General features: G+C 59.8%; 1 protein-coding gene across 4 annotated transcripts in view; it reads left to right on the top strand.

The window, feature by feature from the left end:
• The window catches only part of LOC137466451 (helicase SRCAP-like), a 54,996-nt gene extending 29,098 nt beyond the window's left edge, over positions 1-25,898 (top strand). Inside the window, exons 10-18 of one of the 4 annotated variants that reach the window (XM_068178177.1) lie at positions 2,254-2,349; positions 3,176-3,465; positions 6,821-6,998; positions 9,172-9,308; positions 11,402-11,571; positions 13,802-13,994; positions 16,500-16,636; positions 20,579-20,765; positions 25,731-25,898. In XM_068178177.1, coding sequence (XP_068034278.1) covers positions 2,254-2,349; positions 3,176-3,465; positions 6,821-6,998; positions 9,172-9,308; positions 11,402-11,571; positions 13,802-13,994; positions 16,500-16,636; positions 20,579-20,765; positions 25,731-25,889 — 1,547 coding nt within the window. In that variant the 3' untranslated portion in view covers positions 25,890-25,898. Of the gene's footprint in view, positions 1-2,253; positions 2,350-3,175; positions 3,466-6,820; positions 6,999-9,171; positions 9,309-11,017; positions 11,144-11,401; positions 11,572-13,801; positions 13,995-16,499; positions 16,641-20,578; positions 20,766-25,727 lie in introns of those variants that run through there. The other 3 variants (XM_068178176.1, XM_068178178.1, XM_068178179.1) reach the window with 3 other exon arrangements.
• Positions 25,899-26,138: the final 240 nt, after the last annotated feature.

Here is a 26,138-nt window from a genome sequence, read left to right as displayed (position 1 = left end):
ACAACCTGGCCAGGGAGGGTAAGGGACAAAAACACCCCAAAATTACCCCAAATCACCCCAAAAAATATCCCAGATCACCCAAAATTACCCAAAATCCACCCATAATCACCCAAAACCCCCAGCAGGAGCTGGACGACCCGGCCAGGGAGGGTAAGGGACAAAAACACCCCAAAAGTGCCCAAAATTACCCCAGAATCACCCCAAAAAATACCCAAAATCACCCCAAAATCACCCAAAACCCCCAGCAGGAGCTGGACAACCTGGCCAGGGAGGGTAAGGGACAAAAACACCCCAAAATTACCCCAAATCAACTGAAAAAATATACAAGATCACCCCAAAATCACCCAAAATCACCCCAAAACCCCCAGCAGGAGCTGGGCAACTTGGTCAGGGAGGGTAAGGGACAAAAACACCCCAAAAGCGCCCAAAATTACCCCAGAATCACCCCAAAAAATACCCCGAATCACCCCAAAATCACCCAAAATCACCCAAAACTGCCAGCAGGAGCTGGACAACTTGGTCAGTGAGGGTAAGGGGCAAAAACACCCCAAAACCACCCAAAATTACCCCAAAGCACCCCAAAAAAACATCCAAAATCACCCAAAATTACTCCAAAATCACCCAAAATTACTCCAAAATCACCCAAAATCACCCCAAACCCCCAGCAGAAGCTGGATGACCTGGCCAGGGAGGGTAAGGGACAAAAACAACCCAAATTCACCCAAAATCAAGTTCAAAAATACCCCAAATCACCCCAAAAAATACCCCGAATCACCCCAAAATTACCTAAAATCACCCAAAACCCCCAGCAGGAGCAAGAGGACCCGGCCAGGGAGGGTAAGGGACAAAATCACCCCAAAAGTGCCCAAAATCAACCCAAAAAATGTACAAAAAACATCTAACGTAGCTTAAAATTGCCTAGAATTACCCCAAATTACCCCAAATCACCCCAAAATTACCCAAATTTACCCAAAATCACCTCGAATTCACCCAAAACCCCCAGTAGGAGCTGGAGGATCCGGCCAGGGAGGGTAAAGGACAAAAACACCCCAAAATTACCCAAAAGCACCCAAAATCACCCAAAATTACCCCAAATCAGCCCAAAAAATACCCAAAATCTCCCCAAAATTACCCAAAATCTCCCCAAAATCACCCAAAATCTCCCCAAAATTACCCAAAACCACCCCAAATCAGCCCAAAACCACCCCAGGTGTCCCCAGGTGACTCTCAGGTAATGCAGGTGTGCCCCCAGTGACCCCAGGTGTGCTCCAGGTGTCTCAGGTGTGCCCCAGGTGACTCAGGTGTGCCCCAGGTGTGCCCCAGATGACTCAGGTGACCCAGGTGTGTCCCAGGTGCCCCAGGTGTGTTCCAGGTGTGCCCCAGGTGTCCCCAGGTGTGTTCCAGGTGTGTCCCAGGTACCCCAGGTGTGTCCCAGGTGTGCCCCAGGTGTGTCCCAGGTGTGTCCCAGGTGTGCCCCAGGTGTGTCCCGGGGTGTCCCAGGTGCTCCTCAGGTGACCCAGGTGTGTCCCAGGTGACTCTCAGGTGAGTCCTAGGTGTGTCCCAGGTGACTCTCAGGTGAGTCCTAGGTGTGTCCCAGGTGCATCCCAGCTCAGGTGTGTCCTAGGTGTGTCCTGAGGTGACCCAGGTGTGCCCAGGTGTGCCCCAGGTGCGCCCCAGGTCTGCCCCAGGTGTGTCTCAGGTGTGTCCCAAGTGTGTCCCAGGTGCCCCAGGTGTGCCCCAGGTGTGCCCCAGGTGACCCACGTGTGCCCCAGGTGACCCAGGTGTGTTGCAGGTGTGCCCAGGTGTGCCCCAGGTGACTCAGGTGTGTCCCAGGTGCACCCCAGGTGTGTTCCAGGTGTGCCCCTAGTGTCCCAAGTGTGTCCCAGGTGCCCCAGGTGTGACCCAGGTGTCTCCCAGGTGTGCCCAGGTGTGCCCCAGGTGACCCAGGTGTGTCCCAAGTGTGTCCCAGGTGCCCCACGTACCCCAGGTGTGTCTCAGGTGACCCAGGTGTGTCCCAGGTGTGTCCCAGGTGCCGCAGATACCCCAGGTGTGTCCCAGGTGTGTCCCAGGTGCCGCAGATACCCCAGGTGTGCCCCAGGTGTGTCCCAGGTGACCCAGGTGTGTCCCAGGTGTCCCAGGTGTGCCCCAGGTGTGTCCCAGGTGTGCCCAGGTGTGTGCCAGGTGTGCCCCAGGTGACCCAGGTGTGTCCCAGGTGTATCCCAGGTGTGCCCAGGTGACCCAGGTGTGTTGCAGGTGCGCTGCCCATGGAGGAGCTGCTGCAGCGTTACCGCGGCGCCTTCACCGACTCCGACTGCGACTCCGCCCCCGGCGCCAGCAGCACCCGCTCAGGTGGGTGTGCACCTGCGCAGGTGTGTGTGCACCTGTGCGGGTGTGTCTGTGTCTGTACAGGTGTGTGTGCACCTGTACAGGTGTGTCTGTACCTGTACAGGTGTGTGTGTGTCTGTACAGGTGTGTGTGTGTACAGGTGTGTCTGTGTCTGTACAGGTGTGTGTGTGTCTGTACAGGTGTGTGTGTGTACAGCTGTGTCTGTGTCTGTACAGGTGTGTGTGTGTCTGTACAGGTGTCTGTACCTGTACAGGTGTGTGTGTATGTACAGGTGTGTGTGTACCTGTACAGGTGTGTGTGTCTGTGTACAGGTGTGTGTGTACCTGTACAGGTGTGTCTGTACCTGTACAGGTGTGTGTGTACCTGTACAGGTGTGTTATCAACTTCATTTACCTATCATGCACCTGTCCAGGTGTGCTCTATTCCCCCCAGGTGTGTCACACACCTGCCCAGGTGTGATTGAACCCCCCCAGGTGTGTCACACACCTGCCCAGGTGTGATTGAACCCCCCCAGGTGTGTCACACACCTGCCCAGGTGTGATTGAACCCCCCCAGGTGTGTCACACACCTGCCCAGGTGTGATTGAACCCCTCAGGTGTGTCACACACCTGCCCAGGTGTGCCCTAACCCCCCCAGGTGTGTCACACACCTGCCCAGGTGTGATTGAACCCCCCCAGGTGTGTCACACACCTGCCCAGGTGTGATTGAACCCCCCCAGGTGTCCCAGACCCTCCCAATCTCCCCAGAACTCCCCCCAGGTACCCTCCCCCCCCCCAGGTGCGCCCCACACCTGCGCGGGGCGCCGCCCTGAGCTCACCTGTCCCCCCAGACTCACCTGGCGGCGACAGCGAGGAGGAGGAGGAGGAGGAGGACGACGACGACGAGGACGAGGACGAGGACGAGGCCGACGACGAGGATGAGGAGGAGGAGGGGGAGGGGCAGGAGGGCGGGGGAGGGGCGCCAGGTGAGCCCGGAGGGGGCGTGGCCCCGCCCGCACCTGCCCAGGTGAACCCCGCCCCGGCCGCGCCCGCGGGCCCCGCCCCCAAGAAGGAGATCAGCGACATCGCGGCGGCCGCGGAGAGCCTGCAGCCCAAGGGGTACACGCTGGCCACCACGCAGGTGAGCGCACCTGGGCACACCTGGGCACAGCTGGGCACACCTGGGGGCACCTGGGCACACCTGGGCCCACCTGGGGGCACCTGGGTACACCTGGGCACACCTGGGCACACCTGGGGGCACCTGGGTACACCTGGGTACACCTGGGCACACCTGGGCCCACCTGGGGGCACCTGGGGGCACCTGGGGGCACCTGGGGGCACCTGGGATACACCTGGGCACACCTGGGGCACACCTGGGCACACCTGGGGCACAGAGAGCCTGCAGCCCAAGGGGTACACGCTGGCCACCACGCAGGTGAGCGCACCTGGGCACACCTGGGCACACCTGGGGGAACCTGGGATAGACCTGGGCACACCTGGGCACACCTGGGATACACCTGGGATACACCTGGGCACACCTGGGCACACCTGGGCACACCTGGGGGCACCTGGGCACAGCTGGGCACACCTGGTATACACCTGGGCATAGCTGGGGTACACCTGGGATACACCTGGGCACAGCTGGGATACACCTGGCATACAGCTGGGCACACCTGGGCACACCTGGGCACACCTGGGGGCACCTGGGGGCACCTGGGCACACCTGGGGGCACCTGGGTACACCTGGGATACACCTGGGGGCACCTGGGATACACCTAGGATACACCTGGGCACACCTGGGATACACTTGGGATACACCTGGGTACAGCTGAGCACACCTGGGCACACCTGGGCACAGCTGGGGGAACCTGGGTACACCTGGGTACACCTTGGCACAGCTGGGATACACCTGGGATACACCTGGGCACACCTGGGATACACCTGAGATACGCCTGGCATACACCTGGGATGTGCCTGGGATACACCTGGGTTCACCTGAGATACACGTGGGATACACCTGGGATACACCTGGGATACACCTGGGCACACCTGGGCACACCTGGGCACACCTGGGATACGCCTGGGATACACCTGGGATACACCTGGGCACACTTGGGATTCACCTGAGATACACCTGAGATACACCTGGGTGCACTTGTCCTCACCTTACCTGGCCTTGTCTCACCTTACCTGACCTGGTCTCATGTTGCCTCACCTTGCCTCACCTTACCTCACTCTCAGCTCAGCTCACCTGGTCTTACCTGGCTGTTTCTTATGTGGCCTTGAGCTCAGCTGAGCTGACCTCACCTGGCCTTATCTCATCTCATCTCACCTGGTCTCTCCTGATCTCACCTGATCTCATCTCACCTGGTCTCACCTCATCTCACCTGATCTCACCTGATCTCACTTTATCTCAGCTCTCTTCACCTTTTCTCACCTGATCTCATGTTTCCTCACCTTTTCTCCCCTTCTCTCACCTGATCTCATCTCATCTCATCTCACCTTACCGTGTTTTACCTCACCTCATCTCACCTTGTCTCACTTTATCTCACCTTATCTCACTTTATCCCACCTTATCCCACCTGATCCCACCTGATCTCACCTGATCTCACCTGTTCTCACCTGATCTCACCTGATCTCACCTCATCTGACCTTTCCTCACCATGTCCCACCTTGTCTCACCTGATCTCACCTGATCTCACCTCAGTTGATGTCACCTGACCTCACCTCACCTTATCTCATTTTCCATTGTCTCACCTGTTCTTATCTCGCCTGGTATCACCTGATCTCACCTGTTCTTATCTCACCTCATCTCATCTCATCTCATCTCATCTCACATGATCTCACCTTATCTCACCTTATCCCATTTTATCTCACCTGATCACGCCTTATCTCACCTGACCTCACCTTATGTCACCATGTCCCACCTTATCTCACCTGTTCTTAGCTGATCTCACCTGATCTCACCTCAGTTGATGTCACCTGATCTCACCTCACCTTATCTCACTTTCCATTGTCTCACCTGTTCTTATCTCACCTGTTCTTATCTCACCTGGTCTCACCTGATCTCACCTAATCTCACCTGATCTCACCTCAGTTGATGTCACCTGACCTCACCTCACCTTATCTCACTTTCCATTGTCTCACCTGTTCTTATCTCACCTTATCTCACCTCATCTCTCCTTATCCCACCGGATCTCACCTTACCTCACTTTATCTCACCTTATCTCACCTTATCCCACCTTGTCCCACCTGATCTCACCTGATCTCACCTCATCTGACCTTTCCTCACCATGTCCCACCTTATCTCACCTTGTCTCACCTTGTCTCACCTGATCTCACCTCAGTTGATGTCACCTGACCTCATCTTACCTTATGTCACTTTCCATTGTCTCACCTGTTCTTATCTCACCTGGTCTCACCTGATCTCACCTTGTCTCACCTCAGTTTATGTCACCTGACCTCACCTTATCTCACTTTCTGTTATCTCACCTGTTCTTATCTCACCTGATCTCACCTGATCTCACCTCATCTGACCTTTCCTCACCATGTCCCACCTTATCTCACCTTGTCTCACCTGATCTCACCTTATCTCACCTCAGTTTATGTCACCTGACCTCATCTTACCTTATTCCACTTTCCATTGTCTCACCTGTTCTTCTCTCACCTGATCTCACCTGATCTCACCTGATCTCACCTCATCTGACCTTTCCTCACCATGTCCCACCTTTTCTCACCTGGTCTCACCTGATCTCACCTTGTCTCACCTTTCCTCACATTATCTCACCTTATCTCACCTGATCTCACCTCAGTTGATGTCACCTGACCTCACCTCACCTTATCTCACTTTCCATTGTCTCACCTGTTCTTATCTCACCTGATCTCACCTGATCTCACCTTGTCTCACCTTATCACACTTTTCCTCACCTTTCCTCACCTTGTCTCACCTGATCTCACCTTATCCCAATTTGCCTCACCTCATCTCACCTTACTTCACCTTATCTCACATTATCTCACTCGCTGCGCGAGTACCAGCACAGGGGGCTGGGCTGGGGTTGGGGGGTACCTGTGACTCACCTGGGGGTACCTGTGAGTGCCTCACCTGGGGATACCTGTGACTCACCTGGGGGTACCTGTGAGTGACTCACCTGGGGGGTTCTGTGCCTCACCTGTGCCTCACCTGCGCAGGTGAACGCGCCGATTCCTCACCTGTTGAGGGGCACGCTGCGCGAGTACCAGCACAGGGGGCTGGGCTGGGGTTGTGGGGTACCTGTGACTCACCTGGGAGTGACTCACCTGGGACTGACTCACCTGAGAGTGACTCACCTGAGAGTGACTCACCTGGGAATGACTCACCTGGGACTCACCTGGGACTGACTCACCTGGGACTGACTCACCTGGGACTCACCTGAGAGTGACTCACCTGGGACTGACTCAGGATTCTTTTGTGACTCACCTGGGGGGTTCTGTGCCTCACCTGTGCCTCACCTGCGCAGGTGAAGACGCCGATCCCTCACCTGCTGCGGGGCACGCTGCGCGAGTACCAGCACATCGGGCTGGACTGGCTGGTGACCATGTACGAGAAGAAGCTGAACGGGATCCTGGCCGACGAGATGGGGCTGGGCAAGACCATCCAGACCATCTCCCTGCTGGCCCACCTGGCCTGCGAGAAAGGTAACGCACCTGGGGGGCGCACCTGGGCACAGCTGGGAGCCATTGCACACACCTGGGCACACCTGGGCACACCTGGGAGTCATTGCACACACCTGGGATGGGGCTGGGCAAGACCATCCAGACCATCTCCCTGCTGGCCCACCTGGCCTGCGAGAAAGGTACCGCACCTGGGCACACCTGGGCACAGCTGGGAGCCATTGCACACACCTGGGCACAGCTGGGCACACCTGGGCACACCTGGGAGCCATTGCGCACACCTGGGATGGGGCTGGGCAAGACCATCCAGACCATCTCCCTGCTGGCCCACCTGGCCTGCGAGAAAGGTAACGCACCTGGGCACACCTGGGCACAGCTGAGAGCCATTGCACGCACCTGGGCACACCTGGGCACAGCTGGGAGCCATTGCACACACCTGGGCACACCTGGGCACACCTGGGCACACCTGGGAGCCATTACACACACCTGGGCACACCTGGGAGCCATTGCGCACACCTGGGATGGGGCTGGGCAAGACCATCCAGACCATCTCCCTGCTGGCCCACCTGGCCTGCGAGAAAGGTACCGCACCTGGGCACAGCTGGGCACACCTGTGAGCCATTACACACACCTGGGCACACCTGGGCACACCTGAGAGCCATTGCACACACCTGGGCACACCTGGGCATAGCTGGGTACACCTGGGAGCCATTGCGCACACCTGGGATGGGGCTGGGCAAGACCATCCAGACCATCTCCCTGCTGGCCCACCTGGCCTGCGAGAAAGGTACCGCACCTGGGGGACGCACCTGGGCACACCTGGGAGTCATTGCACACACCTGGGCACACCTGGGCACAGCTGAGAGCCATTGCACACACCTGGGCACACCTGGGCACAGCTGAGAGCCATTACACACACCTGGGCACACCTGGGAGCCATTGCACACACCTGGGCACACCTGGGTACACCTGGGCACACCTGAGAGCCATTGCACACACCTGGGCACACCTGGGCACAGCTGAGAGCCATTACACACACCTGGGCACAGCTGGGAGCCATTGCACACACCTGGGCACACCTGGGATTCACCTGAGAGCCATTGCACACACCTGGGCACACCTGGGCGCACCTGGGAGTCATTGGAGGCACCTGGGAGGGGGAGCTGGGCTCTCACCTGAGCGATTGGGGCTCACCTGCGCACTCTCAGTCTCCGTATCCTCACCTGAGCCCCTTCAGGGGGTTTGAGTCGCACCTGGGCAGGTTTGGACTTCTCAGGACTCACCTGAGCCCTTTCCTGGTGTCTCACCTGTGCCTCACCTGTGCAGGTGGCTGGGTCCTCACCTGAGACTCACCTGAGGTGCTTTAGGAGGACTCTAAGTCACCCCTGGGTCGTTTCGGGGTGTCTCACCTGTGCCTCACCTGTGCAGGTGGCTTGGTCCTCACCTGGGACTCACCTGAGCCCTTTTGGGGTGTCTCACCTGTGCAGGCACCTGGGTCCTCACCTGGGACTCACCTGAGTCCCTTTGGGTGAGTCTGAGACACACCTGGGCCTTGTTTTGGGTGTCTCATCTGTGCCTCACCTGTGCAGGTGGCTGGGTCCTCACCTGAGACTCACCTGAGGTGCTTTAGGAGGGCTCTAAGTCATCCTTGAGCCCTTTCCGGGTTTCGCACCTCTGCCTCACCTGTGTCGGTGGCTGGGCCCTCACCTGGGACTCACCTGAGCCCTTTCCGGGTGTCTCACCTGTGCCTCACCTGTGCAGGTAGCTGGGGCCCTGATCTAAGACTCACCTGAGCCCTTTCCGGGTGTCTCACCTGTGCCTCACCTGTGTCGGTGGCTGGGCCCTCACCTGGGACTCACCTGAGCCCTTTCCGGGTGTCTCACCTGTGCCTCACCTGTGCAGGTAGCTGGGGCCCTGATCTAAGACTCACCTGAGCCCTTTTTGGGTGTCTTAGCTGTGCCTCACCTGTGCAGGTGGCTGGGTCCTCACCTGGGACTCACCTGAGTCCCTTTGGGTGAGTCTGAGACACACCTGGGCCTTGTTTTGGGTGTCTCACCTGTGTCGGTGGCTGGGTCCTCACCTGGGACTCACCTGAGCCCTTTGTGTGAGTCTGAGCCACACCTGGGCAGGTTTGGGGGTTTCCCAGGACACACCTGGGCCTTGTTTTGGGTGTCTCACCTGTGCCTCACCTGTGCAGGTAGCTGGGGCCCTCACCTGATCATCGTGCCCACCTCGGTGATGCTCAACTGGGAGATGGAGCTCAAGCGCTGGTGCCCCAGCTTCAAGATCCTCACCTACTACGGAGCGCAGAAGGAGCGGCGCCTCAAGAGACAGGTGAGCGCACCTGGGCACACCTGGGCACACCTGGGGGGGATCGGGGTGTGCCAGAGACAGGTGAGCGCACCTGGGCACACCTGGGCACACCTGGGCACACCTGGGGGGGATCAGGGTGCGCCAGAGACAGGTGAGTCCACCTGGGGGGGATTGGAGCGTGCCAGAGATAGGTGAGCGCATCTGGGTACACCTGGGCGGGATTGGGGTGTGCCAGAGGCAGGTGAGCGCACCTGGGCACACCTGGGCACACCTGGGGGGGATGGGGTTGTGCCAGAGACAAGTGAGCGCACCTGGGCACACCTGGGCATACCTGGGGGGGATTGGAGCGTGCCAGAGACAGGTGAGTGCACCTGGGCACACCTGGGCACACCTGGGCACACCTGGGCATACCTGGGGGAGGTCGGGGTGTGCCAAAGGCAGGTGAGCGCACCTGGGCACATCTGGGCACACCTGGGGGGGATGGGGGTGTGCCAGAGGCAGGTGAGCGCACCTGGGCACACCTGGGCTGTTTCAGGGAGGTTTTAGGGCGGTTTTGGGTGGGGATTTTGGCCTCACCTGTCTCACCTGTGTTACCTGTCTCACCTGCGTTACCTGTCTCACCTGTCAGGGCTGGACGAAGCCCAACGCGTTCCACGTGTGCATCACCTGTACGGGCTGGTGCTGCACACCTGGGCACACCTGGGCACACCTGGGCTGTTTCATGGAGGTTTTAGGGCGGTTTTGGGTGGGGATTTTGGCCTCACCTGTCTCACCTGTGTTACCTGTCTCACCTGCGTTACCTGTCTCACCTGCCAGGGCTGGACGAAGCCCAACGCGTTCCACGTGTGCCTCACCTGTACAGGCTGGTGCTGCACACCTGGGCACACCTGGGCTGTTTCAGGGAGGGTTTTTTTGAGGTTTTAAGGTGTTTTTTTGTGGGGATTTTGGCCTCACCTGTGTTACCTGTCTCACCTGGCAGGGCTGGACGAAGCCCAACGCGTTCCACGTGTGCCTCACCTGTACGGGCTGGTGCTGCACACCTGGGCACACCTGGGCACACCTGGGCTGTTTCAGGGCCGTTTTTTTTGAGGTTTTAAGGCGGTTTTGGGTGGGGATTTTGGCCTCACCTGTCTCACCTGTGTTACCTGTCTCACCTGCCAGGGCTGGACGAAGCCCAACGCGTTCCACGTGTGCCTCACCTGTACGGGCTGGTGCTGCACACCTGGGCACACCTGGGCTGTTTCAGGGAGGGTTTTTTTGAGGTTTTAAGGTGTTTTTTTGTGGGGATTTTGGCCTCACCTGCGTTACCTGTCTCACCTGGCAGGGCTGGACGAAGCCCAACGCATTCCACGTGTGCATCACCTGTACGGGCTGGTGCTGCACACCTGGGCACACCTGGGCACACCTGGGCTGTTTCAGGGCCGTTTTTTTTGAGGTTTAAAGGCCGTTTTGGGTGGGGATTTTGGCCTCACCTGTCTCACCTGTGTTACCTGTCTCACCTGCGTTACCTGTCTCACCTGCCAGGGCTGGACGAAGCCCAACCCGTTCCACGTGTGCCTCACCTGTACGGGCTGGTGCTGCACACCTGGGCACACCTGGCCACACCTGGGCTGTTTCATGGAGGTTTTAGGGCGGTTTTGGGTGGGGATTTTGGCCTCACCTGTCTCACCTGCGTTACCTGTCTCGCCTGTGTTACCTGTCTCACCTGCGTTACCTGTCTCACCTGTCAGGGCTGGACGAAGCCCAACGCGTTCCACGTGTGCATCACCTCCTACAAGCTGGTGCTGCCCACCTGGGCACACCTGGGCACACCTGGGCTGTTTCAGGGCCGGTTTTTTTGAGGTTTAAAGGCGGTTTTGGGTGGGGATTTTGGCCTCACCTGTCTCACCTGCGTTACCTGTCTCACCTGTCAGGGCTGGACGAAGCCCAACGCGTTCCACGTGTGCATCACCTGTACCGGCTGGTGCTGCACACCTGGGCACACCTGGGGCACACCTGGGCTGTTTCAGGGCCGTTTTTTTTGAGGTTTAAAGGCGGTTTTGGGTGGGGATTTTGGCCTCACCTGTCTCACCTGTGTTGCCTGTCTCACCTGCGTTACCTGTCTCACCTGCCAGGGCTGGACGAAGCCCAACGCGTTCCACGTGTGCATCACCTCCTACAAGCTGGTGCTGCAGGACCACCAGGCGTTCCGCCGGAAGAACTGGAAGTACCTGATCCTGGACGAGGCGCAGAACATCAAAAACTTCAAATCCCAGCGCTGGCAGTCCCTGCTCAACTTCAACAGGTGAGCGGCGCACCTGGGCGCACCTGGGGTACGGCTGGGCGCGCCCGGGGTCAGGTGGGACGCAGCTGGGTTAGCCGGCAGGCTCACCTGTGTTACCTGGGATACACCTGGGACACACCTGAGCTTGCTGAGATACACCTGGGCACACCTGGGAGGCACCTCGAGCGCACCTGAGTTGTGTAGGATGCACCTGGGCACACCTGGGTACACCTGAGTTAGCTGGGATGCGCCTGAGTTAGGTGTTGGGCCCACCTGGGGCACACCTGGGCACAGCTGGCATACACCTGGGTTACCTGGGCACACCTGGGATACACCTGGGTTAGCTGGGATGCGCCTGAGTTAGGTGTTGGGCCCACCTGGGGCACACCTGGGCACACCTGGGCACACCTGGCATACACCTGGGCACACCTGGGCACACCTGGGATACACCTGGGTTAGCCGGCAGGCTCACCTGTGTTACCTGGGATACACCTGGGACACACCTGGGCAGGTGAGGGGCTCACCTGAGCCGGGTCCCCTGCAGAAGTCGCTGGTGGAGCTGCAGTCCCTGCTGCTGGGGGCGTTCCCTCACCTGTCCGTACCTGTCCTCACCTGTCCTTACCTGTGCTCACCTGTCCTTACATGTCTGTACTTGTCCTCACCTGTCCTTACCTGTCTGTATCTGTCCTTACCTGTCCTTACCTGTCCTTACCTGCCTGTACCTGTCCTTACCTGTTCTGTCCTTACCTGTCCTTACTTGTCCTTACCTGTCTGTACTTGTCCTTACCTGCCCATACCTGTCCTCACTTGTCCTTACCTGTCTGTACCTGTCCTTACCTGTCCATACCTGTCCTTACCTGTCTGTACCTGTCCTTACCTGTCCATACCTGTCCTTATCTGTCCGTACCTGTCCTTACTTGTCCTCACTTGTCCTTACCTGTCTGTACCTGTCCTTACCTGTCTGTACCTGTCCTCACCTGCCCTTACCTATCTGTATCTGTCCTTACCTGTCTGTACCTGTGAATACCTGTCCCTACATGCTGACACCTGCCCATACCTGTCCTCACCTGTCCTCACCTGTCTGTACCTGTCCTCACCTGTCCTTACCTGTCTGTACTTGTTCTCACTTGTTCTCATTTGTGTGTAGCTGTTCATACCTGTCCCACCTGTCTGTACTTGTCTCACCTGCGGCACCTGTTCATACCTGTTCAACTTGTCTGTACTTGTCGTGTCTGTACCCTTGTTACCTCTGTTACCTGTCTCACCTGTCTGTATTTGTGTCATGTGTCTGTACCTGTGTTACCTGTGTTACTTGTCTGTACTTACCTGTGTGCTTGTCTTACCTGCCTGTACCTGTGTTACCTGTGTTACCTGTCTGTACCTGTGTTATCTGTGTTACCTGTCTGTACCTACCTGTGTGCTTGTCTTACCTGCCTGTATCTGTGTTACCTGTGTCACCTGTGTTACCTGTCTGTACCTACCTGTGTGCTTGTCTTACCTGCCTGTACCCGTGTTACCTGTCTGTACTTACCACACCTGTTTATCTGCCTGTATCTGTGTTACCTGTGTCACCTGTGTTACCTGTCCATATCTGTCTCACCTGTGTGTCTCACCTGTGTGTCTCACCTGTGTGTCTCACTTGTCTCACCTGTGTGTCTCACCTGCGTGTCTTACCTGTCTCACCTGTGTGTCTCACCTGTGTGTGTCACCTGTCTCACCTGTGTGTCTCACCTGTGTGTCTCACCTGTCTCACCTGTTTGTCTCACCTGTGTCACCTGTGTGTCTCACCTGTCTCACCTGTGTGTCTCACCTGTGTGTCTCCTGTCTCACCTGTGTGTCTCACCTGTGTGTCTCACCTGTGTGTCTCACCTGTGTGTCTCCTGTCTCACCTGTGTGTCTCACCTGTGTGTCTCACCTGTCTCACCTGCAGCCAGCGGCGGCTGCTGCTGACAGGTACGCCGCTGCAGAACTCGCTGATGGAGCTCAGGTGTTCCCTCAGTTCTCTGCAGCCGTGTCACCTGTGTCACCTGTCTATACCTGTCCATACCTGTGTGTCTCACCTGTGTGTCTCACCTGTGTGTCTCACCTGTCTCACCTTTAGCCAGCAGCAGAACTCACTGCAGAACTCGCTGATGGAGCTCAGGTGTTCCCTCAGCTCTCTGCAGCTGTGTTACCTGTCTATACCTGTGTGTCTCACCTGTGTGTCTCACCTGTGTGTCTCACCTGTGTGTCTCACCTGTCTCACCTGCAGCCAGCGGCGGCTGCTGCTGACAGGTACGCCGCTGCAGAACTCGCTGATGGAGCTCTGGTCGCTGATGCATTTCCTGATGCCGAGCGTGTTCCAGTCCCACCGCGAGTTCCGCGAGTGGTTCCACAACCCCCTGACGGGCATGATCGAGGGCAGCCAGGAGTACAACGAGAGCCTCGTCAAACGGCTGCACAAGGTACCTGGGCACACCTGGGCACACCTGGGCACAGGTACACACACCTGGGCACAGGTACACACACCTGGGTACAGGTACACACACCGGGGTCACACTGGGTCACACCTGAGGGGCGTGATCGAGGGCAGCCAGGAGTACAACGAGAGCCTCGTCAAACGGCTGCACAAGGTACCTGGGCACACCTGGGCACACCTGGGCACAGGTACACACACCTGGGCACAGGTACACACACCTGGGTACAGGTACACACACCGGGGGTCACACTGGGTCACACCTGAGGGGCGTGATCGAGGGCAGCCAGGAGTACAACGAGAGCCTGGTCAAACGGCTGCACAAGGTAACGCACCTGGGCACACCTGGGCACACCTGGGCACACCTGGGTACACCTGGGCACACCTGGGTACAGGTACACACACCTGGGCACAGGTACACACACCTGGGTCACACTGGGTCACACCTGACGGGCATGATCGAGGGCAGCCAGGAGTACAACGAGAGCCTGGTCAAGAGACTGCACAAGGTAACGCACCTGGGCACAGGTACACACAGCTGGGCACACCTGGGCACACCTGGGTACAGGTACACACACCTGGGTACAGGTACACACACCTGGGTCACCCTGGGTCACACCTGAGGGGCGTGATCGAGGGCAGCCAGGAGTACAACGAGAGCCTGGTGAAGAGACTGCACAAGGTAACGCACCTGGGCACACCTGGGCACACCTGGGCACACCTGGGATACACTTGGGTACAGGTACACACACCTGGGTCACACTGGGTCACACCTGAGGGGCGTGATCGAAGGCAACCAGGAGTACAACGAGAGCCTGGTGAAGAGACTGCACAAGGTAACGCACCTGGGCACACCTGGGCACACCTGGGCACACCTGGGCACACCTGGGTACAGGTACACACACCTGGGTCACACGGGGTCACACCTGACGGGCATGATCGAGGGCAGCCAGGAGTACAACGAGAGCCTCGTCAAGAGACTGCACAAGGTAACGCACCTGGGCACACCTGGGCACACCTGGGCACACCTGGGCACAGGTACACACACCTGGGTACAGGTACACACACCTGGGATACACCTGGGTACAGGTACACACACCTGGGGTACACCTGGGTACAGGTACACACACCTGGGCACAGGTACACACACCTGGGTCACACGGGGTCACACCTGACGGGCGTGATCGAGGGCAGCCAGGAGTACAACGAGAGCCTGGTGAAGAGACTGCACAAGGTAACGCACCTGGGCACACCTGGGCACACCTGGGCACACCTGGGCACACCTGGGTGCAGGTACACACACCTGGGTCACACGGGGTCACACCTGAGGGGCGTGATCGAGGGCAGCCAGGAGTACAACGAGAGCCTGGTCAAGAGGCTGCACAAGGTAACGCACCTGGGCACACCTGGGCACACCTGGGCACACCTGGGTACAGGTACACACACCTGGGATACATCTGGGTACAGGTACACACACCTGGGCACACCTGGGTACAGTTACACACACCTGGGTACAGGTACACACACCTGGGTACAGGTACACACACCTGGGTCACCCTGGGTCACACCTGATGGGCGTGATCGAGGGCGGCCAGGAGTACAACGAGAGCCTCGTCAAGAGACTGCATAAGGTAACGCACCTGGGCACACCTGGGCACACCTGGGCACAGGTACACACACCTGGGTACAGGTACACACACCTGGGGTCACACTTGGGACATGGTGGGGCACGCTGGGACACACCTGGGCACACCTAGGGCATGGTGGGGCACGCTGGGACACACCTGGGCACAGTTGGGATACGTTGGGGCACACCTGGGCACACCTGGGACATGCTGGGGCACGATGGGACACACCTGGGCACACCTGAGGCACACCTGGGGCACACCTAGGACATGGTAGGACACACTTGGGATATGTTGGGACACACCCTGGGCACACCTGGGCACACCTGGGGCACACCTGGGGCATGGTAGGACACACCTAGGACATGGTGGGGCATGCTGGAACACACCTGGGCACACCTAGGGCACACCTGGGGCGTGGTGGGGCACCCTGGGACACACCTGGGTACACTTGGGATACGTTGGGGCACACCTGGGCACACCTGGACATACCTGGGCACACCTGGGGTCACACCTGGGGCATGGTAGGGCACGCTGGAACACACCTGGGCACACCTAGGGCATGGTGGGGCACGCTGGGACACACCTGGGCACAGCTGGGGCACACCTGGGGCATGGTGGGGCACGCTGGGACACACCTGGGCACACCTGGGACACACCTGGGACACACCTGGGGCACACCTGGGACACACCTGGGGCACACCTGGGCACGCCTGGGGCATGGTAGGACACACCTGGGGCATGGTGGGGCACGCTGGGGCACACCTGGGCACACCTGGGACACACCTGGGGCATGGTGGGGCACACCTGGGCACACCTGGGGCACACCTGGGCGCACCTGTGCCCCGGCTGAGCAGGTGTCCCCGCAGGTGCTGCGGCCGTTCCTGCTGCGCCGGCTCAAGGTGGACGTGGAGAAGCAGATGCCCAAGAAGTACGAGCACGTGCTCAGGTGCCGCCTGTCCAAGCGCCAGAGGTTCCTCTACGACGACTTCATGGGCCAGGCCAGGTGAGGCTGGCACACCTGGGCACACCTGGGCACACCTGGGAGCCCCAAATTCCAAAAATTCCTGTAAGACTGTGCCCAAATTCCATGAAATTCTGCCCAAAATCCACCCAAAATTCAGTGGTTCAAGGTCTCTGATGATGTCATGGGGCAGGCCAGGTGAGGGGACACACCTGGGCACACCTGGGCGCACCTGGGCACACCTGGGAGCCCCAAATTCCAAAAGTCCCAGTGGGACTGTGCCTGAATTCCATGAAATTCCAGCCAAAATCCACCCAAAACTCAGTGGTTCCAGGTCTCTGATGACGTCATGGGGCAGGGCAGGTGAGGGTGGCACACCTGGGCACACCTGGGCACACCTGGGAGCCCCAAATTCCAAAAATTCCTGTAAGACTGTGCCCAAATTCCATGAAATTCTGCCCAAAATCCACCCAAAATTCAGTGGTTCAAGGTCTCTGATGATGTCATGGGGCAGGCCAGGTGAGGGGACACACCTGGGCACACCTGGGCGCACCTGGGCACACCTGGGAGCCCAAAATTCCAAAAATTCCCATGAAGTTGTACCTGATTTTCATAAAATTCCATCCAGATCCACCAAAATCCACCAAAATTCACCTGTTCTGGGTGTCTGATGATGTCATGGGCCAGACCAGGTGAGGGTGGCACACCTGGGCGCACCTGGGCACACCTGGGAGCCCCAAATTCCAAAAGTTCTCGGGGAACTGTATCCAAATTCCATGGAATTCCAGCCAAATCCACCCAAAATTCACCTGTTCAGGGTCTCTGATGATGTCATGGGCCAGGCCAGGTGAGGGGTGGCACACCTGGGCGCACCTGGGCACACCTGGGAGCCCCAAATTCCAAAAGTTCCAGTGGAACTGTGCCTGAATTCCATGAAATTCCACCCAAAATCCACCCAAAATTCACCTGTTCAGGGTGTCTGATGATGTCATGGGCCAGGCCAGGTGAGGGTGGCACACCTGGGCGCACCTGGGCACACCTGGGAGCCCCAAATTCCAAAAGTTCTCGGGGAACTGTATCCAAATTCCATGGAATTCCAGCCAAATCCACCCAAAATTCACCTGTTCAGGGTGTCTGATGATGTCATGGGCCAGGCCAGGTGAGGGTGGCACACCTGGGCGCACCTGGGCACACCTGGGAGCCCCAAATTCCAAAAGTTCCAGTGGAACTGTGCCTGAATTCCATGAAATTCTGCCCAAAATCCACCACAGATTCACCTGTTCAGGGTGTCTGATGATGTCATGGGCCAGGCCAGGTGAGGGGACACACCTGGGCACACCTGGGCACACCTGGGAGCCCTAAATTCCAGGAATGCCCGGGGATCTGTACCCGAATTCCGTAAAATTCCACCCAAAATCCACCCAAGATTCATGTGTTCAGGGTCTCTGATGACATCGTGGGCCGGGCCAGGTGAGGGGACACACCTGGGCACACCTGGGAGCCCCAAATTCCAAAAATTCCAGTGGAACTGTGCCTGAATTCCATGAAATTCCACCCAAAATCCACCAAAATTCACCTGTTCTGGGTGTCTGATGACGCCGTGGGCCGGGCCAGGTGAGGGGACACACCTGGGCACACCTGGGCACACCTGGGCACACCTGGGGAGCCCCAAATTCCAAAAATTCCAGTGGAACTGTGCCTGAATTCCATGAAATTCCACCCAAAATCCACCCAAAATTCACCTGTTCAGAGTGTCTAATGATGTCATGGGCCAGGCCAGGTGAGGGTGGCACACCTGGGCGCACCTGGGCACACCTGGGCGCACCTGGGCACACCTGGGAGCTCCAAACTCACCTGGGACCCCAGAAAATGCCCCAAATCCTCTTCCAAATCCCTTTAATTCCCCAAATTTTCTCCCGAATTTCTCCAGAATCCCCCAGGGTTGTCCGCCTCTGCCCCCAGGTGAGCCCCAGGTGAGCTCAGGTGACCCCCAGGTGACCCCCAGGTGAGCTTGGTGTTGTGTTTTTAGCACCGAGACCGCCCGAACCCCCTCAAGCTCCCCAAATTTTTGGCCTTAAACAGCCCCAGAGTCCCCAAATTTCAGCCCTAAATGTCTCAGGTGCGCCCAGGTGTGCCCAGGTGCGCCCAGGTGCGCCCAGGTGGCTTTTCCGTCCCGTTTTTAGGACTAAGGCCATCCTGGACCCCCAAATTTCCCCCTTAAATCCCAAAATTTCCCTTCCAAACCCCTCCCGCGTCTCTCAAGTGAGCCCAGGTGAGTTCAGGTGAGCTCAGGTGAGCGCAGGTGAGTTCAGGTGAGCCCTGTGCCCCTCCCCCCCCCACGCCAAGGCCACCCTGGACCCCCAAATTTCCCCCTTAAATCCCAAAATTTCCCTTCCGAACCCCTCCCGCATCGCTCAGGTGAGCTCAGGTGAGTTGAGGTGAGCCCAGGTGAGTTCAGGTGAGCCCAGGTGAGTTCAGGTGAGCTCAGGTGAGCCCAGGTGTGTTCTCTGTCCCCTCCCCCAGCCCCAAGGCCACCCTGGAGCCCCAAATTTCCCCCTTAAATCCCAAAATTTCCCTTCCGAACCCCTCTGGCATCGCTCAGGTGAGCTCAGGTGAGCCCAGGTGAGCCCAGGTGCCCCAAGTGACCCCAGGTGCCCCAGGTGAGCCCAGGTGACCCTAGGTGCCCCCAGGTGCCCCCAGGTGTGCCCAGGTACCCCAGGTTTCCCAGGTGACCCTGATGACCCCAGGTGTCCCCAGGTGCCCCAGGTGACCCCAGGTGACCTCGGGTACCCCCAGGTGACCCCAGGTGACCTCGGGTGAGCCCAGGTGACCCCAGGTGACTCCAGGTGCCCCCAGATGACCCCAGGTGCCCCAGGTGACCCAGGTGAGCCCAGGTGCCCCAGGTGACCCCAGGTGACCCCAGGTGCGCCCAGGTGCCCCAGGTGCTGCCCCAGGTGCCCCCAGGTTTCCCAGGTGACCCCAGGTGACCCCAGGTGCTGCCCCAGGTGCCCCCAGGTGCTGCCCCAGGTGCCCCCATATGACCTCGGGTACCCCCAGGTGACCCCAGGTGACCTCGGGTGCGCCCAGGTGCGCCAGGTGCCCCAGGTGCCCCCAGGTTTCCCAGATGACCCCAGGTGCGCCCAGGTGACCTCAGGTACTGCCCCCGGTGCTGCCCCAGGTGACCCCAGGTGCTGCCCCAGGTGCTGCCCCAGGTGCCCCTGGTTTCCCAGGTGACCCCAGATGACCCCAGGTGTCCCAGGTGACCCCAGGTGACTTTGGGTACCCCCAAGTGCCCCCAGGTGCTGCCCCCGGTGCTGCCCCAGGTGACCTCGGGTACCCCCAGGTGCTGCCCCAGGTGACCCCAGGTGACCCCAGGTGCCCCCAGGTTTCCCAGATGACCCCAGGTGCGCCCAGGTGACCTCAGGTGCTGCCCCCGGTGCTGCCCCAGGTGCGCCAGGTGCACCCAGGTGCCCCAGGAGCGCCCAGGTTACCCCAGGTGCTGCCCCAGGTGCCCCCAGGTTTCCCAGATGACTCCAGGTGCCCCAGGTGTCCCAGGTGTACCCAGATGACCCCAGGTGTCCCAGGTGACCCCAGGTGACCTCGGGTACCCCCAGTTGCCCCCAGGTGCCCCAGGTGCTGCCCCAGGTGACCCCAGGTGCCCCAGGTGACCTCGGGTGCTCCCAGGTGACCCCAGGTGCTGCCCCCGGTGCTGCCCCACGTGACCTCGGGTGCGCCCAGGTGCCCCAGGTGACCTCGGGTGCACCCAGGTGCGCCAGGTGCCCCAGGTGACCTCGGGTGCTGCCCCCGGTGCTGCCCCAGGTGACCTCAGGTGCGCCCAGGTGACCCCAGGTGCTGCCCCTGGTGCTGCCCCAGGTGACCTCGGGTGCGCCCAGGTGACCCCAGGTGACCTCGGGTGCGCCCAGGTGACCCCAGGTGACCTCAGGTGCGCCCAGGTGCGCCAGGTGACCTGGTGTCCCCCCGCAGCACCCGGGCCACGCTGGCCAGCGGCCACTTCATGAGCGTCATCAACGTGCTGATGCAGCTGCGCAAGGTGTGCAACCACCCCGACCTGTTCGAGCCACGCCCCGTCACCTCGCCGCTCGTCACACCTGGGCTCAGCCTGGGCACGCCCGCGCTGGTGCTGCGCGCCCTGGAGCCACACCCCTTCCAGGTGAGACACACACACCTGCACAGGTGAGACACGCACACCTGGGGATGGGTGGGATATACCTGGGACAGGGTAGACACACACACCTGGGCAGGTGAGACACACCTGGGCTCAGCCTGGGCACGCCCGCGCTGGTGCTGTGCGCCCTGGAGCCACACCCCTTCCAGGTGAGACACACACACCTGCACAGGTGAGACACACACACCTGGACAGGTGGGACACATCTGGGACAGGGGAGACACACACACTTGGGGATGGGTGGAACACACCTGGACAGGTGAGACACACCTGGGCTCAGCCTGGGCACGCCCGTGCTGGTGCTGTGCGCCCTGGAGCCGCACCCCTTCCAGGTGAGACACACGCACCTGCACAGGTGAGACACACCTGGGACAGGGGAGACACACACACCTGCACAGGTGAGACACACCTGGGCTCAGCCTGGGCACGCCCGCGCTGGTGCTGCGCGCCCTGGAGCCGCACCCCTTCCAGGTGAGACACCCGCACCTGCACAGGTGAGACACGCCTGGGACAGGGTAGACACACACACCTGGGACAGGTGAGACACACCTGGGCTCAGCCTGGGCACACCTGCGCTGGTGCTGCGCGCCCTGGAGCCACACCCCTTCCAGGTGAGACACCCGCACCTGCACAGGTGAGACACGCCTGGGACAGGGTAGACACACACACCTGGGACAGGTGAGATACACCTGGGCTCAGCCTGGGCACACCTGCGCTGGTGCTGCGCGCCCTGGAGCCACACCCCTTCCAAGTGAGACACCCGCACCTGCACAGGTGAGACACACCTGGGACAGGGCAGACACACACACTTGCGACAGGTGAGATACACCTGGGCTCAGCCTGGGCACGCCCGCGCTGGTGCTGCGCGCCCTGGAGCCACACCCCTTCCAGGTGAGACATGCACACCTGAGACAGGTGAGACACACACACCTGCACAGGTGAGACACACACACCTGAGACAGATGTGACATGCACACCTGCACAGGTGAGCCACACCTGGGGGTGGGTGGGATATACCTGGGACAGGGGAGACGCACACACCTGCACAGATGAGACACACGCACCTGCACAGGTGGGACACACACACCTGGGACAGGTGAGACGCACACACCTGCACAGGTGAGACACACCTGGGACAGGGGAGACACACACACCTGCACAGGTGAGACAGACACACCTGGGCAGGTGGGACACACCTGGGACAGGTGAGACACACACAGCTGCACAGGTGAGACACACGCACCTGCATGGGTGAGACACACACACCTGCACAGGTGAGACACACCTGGGACAGGTGAGACACACACACCTGGGACAGGTGAGATGCACACACCTGCACAGGTGAGACACACCTGGGACAGGGGAGACACACACACCTGCACAGGTGAGACAGACACACCTGGGCAGGTGGGACACACCTGGGACAGGTGAGACACACACAGCTGCACAGGTGAGACACACGCACCTGCACAGGTGGGACACACCTGGGACAGGTGGGAGACACACACACCTGGGCAGGTGAGACACACCTGGGCTCAGCCTGGGCACGCCCGCGCTGGTGCTGCGCGCCCTGGAGCCACACCCCTTCCAGGTGAGACACCCGCACCTGAGACAGGTGAGACACGCACACCTGCACAGATGAGACACACCTGGGACAGGGCAGACACCCGCACCTGCACAGGTGAGACACCCGCACCTGTACAAGTGCGACACACGCACCTGCACAGGTGAGACACACCTGCGACAGGGGAGACACACACACCTGGGCAGGTGGGACACACCTGGGAATGGGTGGGATACACCTGCACAGGTGAGACACGTGCACCTGCACAGGTGGGACACACCTGGGACAGGTGGGAGACACACACACCTGGGCAGGTGAGATACACCTGGGCTCAGCCTGGGCACGCCCGCGCTGGTGCTGCGCGCCCTGGAGCCACACCCCTTCCAAGTGAGACACACACACCTGCACAGGTGAGACACACACCTGGGGGTGGGTGGGATGCAGGTAAGGCAGCTACACCTAGGCAGGTGAGATACACCTGGGTTGCAGGTAGGGATAGGTGAAATGCACCTGGGCAGGTGAGGTACACCTGGGATACAGGTATGGACAGGTGAGGTGCACCTGCACAGGTGAAGTAGAGCTGAGATCAAGGTAGGGACAGGTGAGGTGCACCTGGACAGGTGAGGCACGATGGGTAAACAGGTAAGACACACCTGGGCACAGGTGGGAGGTGGTTTGGGGGTGTGAAGAGAGGATTTGGGCTTCTGGCAGGTGTGTGCACACCTGGGGAGGGTTTGGGGTCACCTGGGGAGGTTTGGACACACCTGGAATGGGTTTGGACACACCTGGAGAGGTTTGGGGTCACCTGGGTGGGGATTGGGGTTACCTGGGGAGGTTGGGACACACCTGGGGAGGGTTTGGACTCACCTGGGGAGGTTTGGACACACCTGGAATGGGTTTGGACACACCTGGAGAGGTTTGTGCACACCTGGGGAGGGTTTGGACACACCTGGGTGGGGTTTGGACACACTTGAGGAGGTTTGGACACACCTGGGGAGGTTTGGACACACCTGGGGAGGTTTGGACACACCTGGGGAGGTTTGGACACACCTGGATGGGGTTTGGACACACCTGGGTGGGGTTTGGACACACCTGGGGAGGTTTGGACACACCTGGAGTGGGTTTTGGACACACCTGGATGGGGTTTGGACACACCTGGGTGGGGTTTGGACACACCTGGGGAGGTTTGGACACACCTGGATGGGGTTTGGACACACCTGGGGAGGTTTGGACACACCTGGGGAGGTTTGGACACACCTGGATGGGGTTTGGACACACCTGGGTGGGGTTTGGACACACCTGGGGAGGTTTGGACACACCTGGGGAGGGTTTGGACACACCTGGATGGGGTTCGGACACACCTGGATGGGGTTTGGACACACCTGGGTGGGGTTTGGACACACCTGGAATGGGTTTGGACACACCTGGGGAGGGTTTGGACACACCTGGGTGGGGTTTGGACACACCTGGGTGGGGTTTGGGGTCACCTGGATGGGGTTTGGACACACCTGGGGAGGTTTGGACACACCTGGGGGGGGTTTGGACACACCTGGGGAGGGTTTGGACACACCTGGGGGGGGTTTGGACACACCTGGATGGGGTTTGGACACACCTGGGGAGGTTTGGACACACCTGGGGAGGTTTGGACACACCTGGATGGGGTTTGGACACACCTGGGGAGGGTTTGGACACACCTGGGTGGGGTTTGGACACACCTGGGGAGGGTTTGGACACACCTGGGTGGGGTTTGGACTCACCTGGATGGGGTTTGGACACACCTGGGGCGGTTCGGAAACACCTGGGAAGGGTTTGGACACACCTGGGTGGGGTTTGGACACACCTGGGTGGGGTTTGGGGTCACCTGAAGGTGACCCAGGTGTGACTCGGGGTGGCTTGGAGGTGACACAGGTGCGACGGGCGCTGCTGGAACGTAGCACAGGTGTGGGGCCAGGTGACACTCAGGTGTCCCAGGTGTCACCCAGGTGTGTCCCAGGTGTCATTGGTGTCACTCAGGTGCTCCTCAGGTGTCCCAGGGGTCACTCAGGTGTCACTCAGGTGTATCCGAGGTTACTCAGGTGTCACTCAGGTGTCCCAGGTGTCACCCAGTGTGTCCCAGGTGTCATTGGTGTCACTCAGGTGTCACTCAGGTGTCCCAGGGGTCACTCAGGTGTCACTCAGGTGTATCCGAGGTTACTCAGGTGTCACTCAGGTGTCACCCAGGTGTCACCCAGGTGTCACAGGTGTTACTCAGGTGTATCAGAGGTCACTCTGGTGCCACACGTGTCACTCAGGTGTGTCCCCTGGTGTCACTCAGGTGTCACTCAGGTGTCACTCAGGTGTCACAGGTGTCACTCAGGTGTCACTCAGGTGTATCACAGGTCACTCAGAGGTCACTCAGGTGTCACCCAGGTGTCATGGTGTGGGTACAGGTGTGGTGTCAGTCACTCAGGTGTCACTCAGGTGTCACCCAGGTGTATCAGGTGTCACTCAGGTGTCACCCAGGTGTCACCCAGGTGTCCCCCGCAGCAGGTGCACCTGTCGCCCTTCGAGCTGGTGGCGCTGGAGGCTCACCTGTCCCTGGGGTTGGTACAGGTGTCACTCAGGTGTCACTCAGGTGTCACGGGGGTGGGTACAGGTGTGGTGTCAGTCACCCAGGTGTCACTCAGGTGTCCACCCAGGTGTCACTCAGGTGTCACTCAGGTGTCACCCAGGTGTCACCCCAGGTGTCACCCAGGTGTCACCCAGGTGTATCAGAGGTCACTCTGGTGTCACTCAGCTGTCATTTGGTGTCACTCAGGTGTCACTCAGGTGTCACGGGGTGGGTACAGGTGTGGTGTCAGTCACTCAGGTGTCTCCCAGGTGTCACTCAGGTGTCACTCAGGTGTCACAGGGTGGGTACAGGTGTGGTGTCTGTCACTCAGGTGTCACTCAGGTGTCACCCAGGTGTCACGGGGTGGGTACAGGTGTGGTGTCAGTCACTCAGGTGTCACTCAGGTGTCACCCAGGTGTATCACAGGTCACTCTGGTGTCACTCAGGTGTCACTCAGGTGTCACAGGTGTCACCCAGGTGTCACCCAGGTGTCCCCCCGCAGCAGGTGGACCTGTCGCCCTTCGAGCTGGTGGCGCTGGAGGCTCACCTGTCCCTGGGGTTGGTACAGGTGTCACCCAGGTGTCACTCAGGTGTCACTCAGGTGTATCAGGTGTCACTCAGGTGTATCAGGTGTCACTCAGGTGTCACCCAGGTGTCACTCAGGTGTCACCCAGGTGTCACCCAGGTGTCACCCAGGTGTCACGGGGTGGGTACAGGTGTGGTGTCAGTCACCCAGGTGTCACCCAGGTGTCTCTCAGGTGTCACCCAGGTGTCACCCAGGTGTCCCCCGCAGCAGGTGGACCTGTCGCCGTTTGAGCTGGTGGCGCTGGAGGCTCACCTGTCGCGCTACGCGGCCGATTGGTTCCTGCCGCGCTTCCGCGTCACGCGGCGCCTCCTGGAGGACGTGGCCCGCCGCCCCCGACCCCCCCCCCGCGGCCCAAACCCGTCCGCATGAAGGTCAACAGGTGAGGCCACACCTGGGGGAACACCTGGGGGGGGTGGGGGGCACACCTGGGCACACCTGGGCACACTGGGGGGGGTCTGGGGGGTACCTGGGCACACCTGGGGGGGGTCTGGGGGGGTACCTGGGCACACCTGGGGGGGTTGGGGGAACACCTGGGAGGGGTGGGGGCACACCTGGGCACACCTGGGGGGGTTGGGGGGTACCTGGGCACACCTGGGGGGGTTGGGGGAACACCTGGGG

This window comes from Anomalospiza imberbis, unplaced genomic scaffold (genome assembly GCF_031753505.1).
Source record: "Anomalospiza imberbis isolate Cuckoo-Finch-1a 21T00152 unplaced genomic scaffold, ASM3175350v1 scaffold_214, whole genome shotgun sequence".
Lineage (NCBI taxonomy): Eukaryota > Metazoa > Chordata > Aves > Passeriformes > Viduidae > Anomalospiza > Anomalospiza imberbis.
This window is presented reverse-complemented; position numbering and strand designations above follow the sequence as displayed.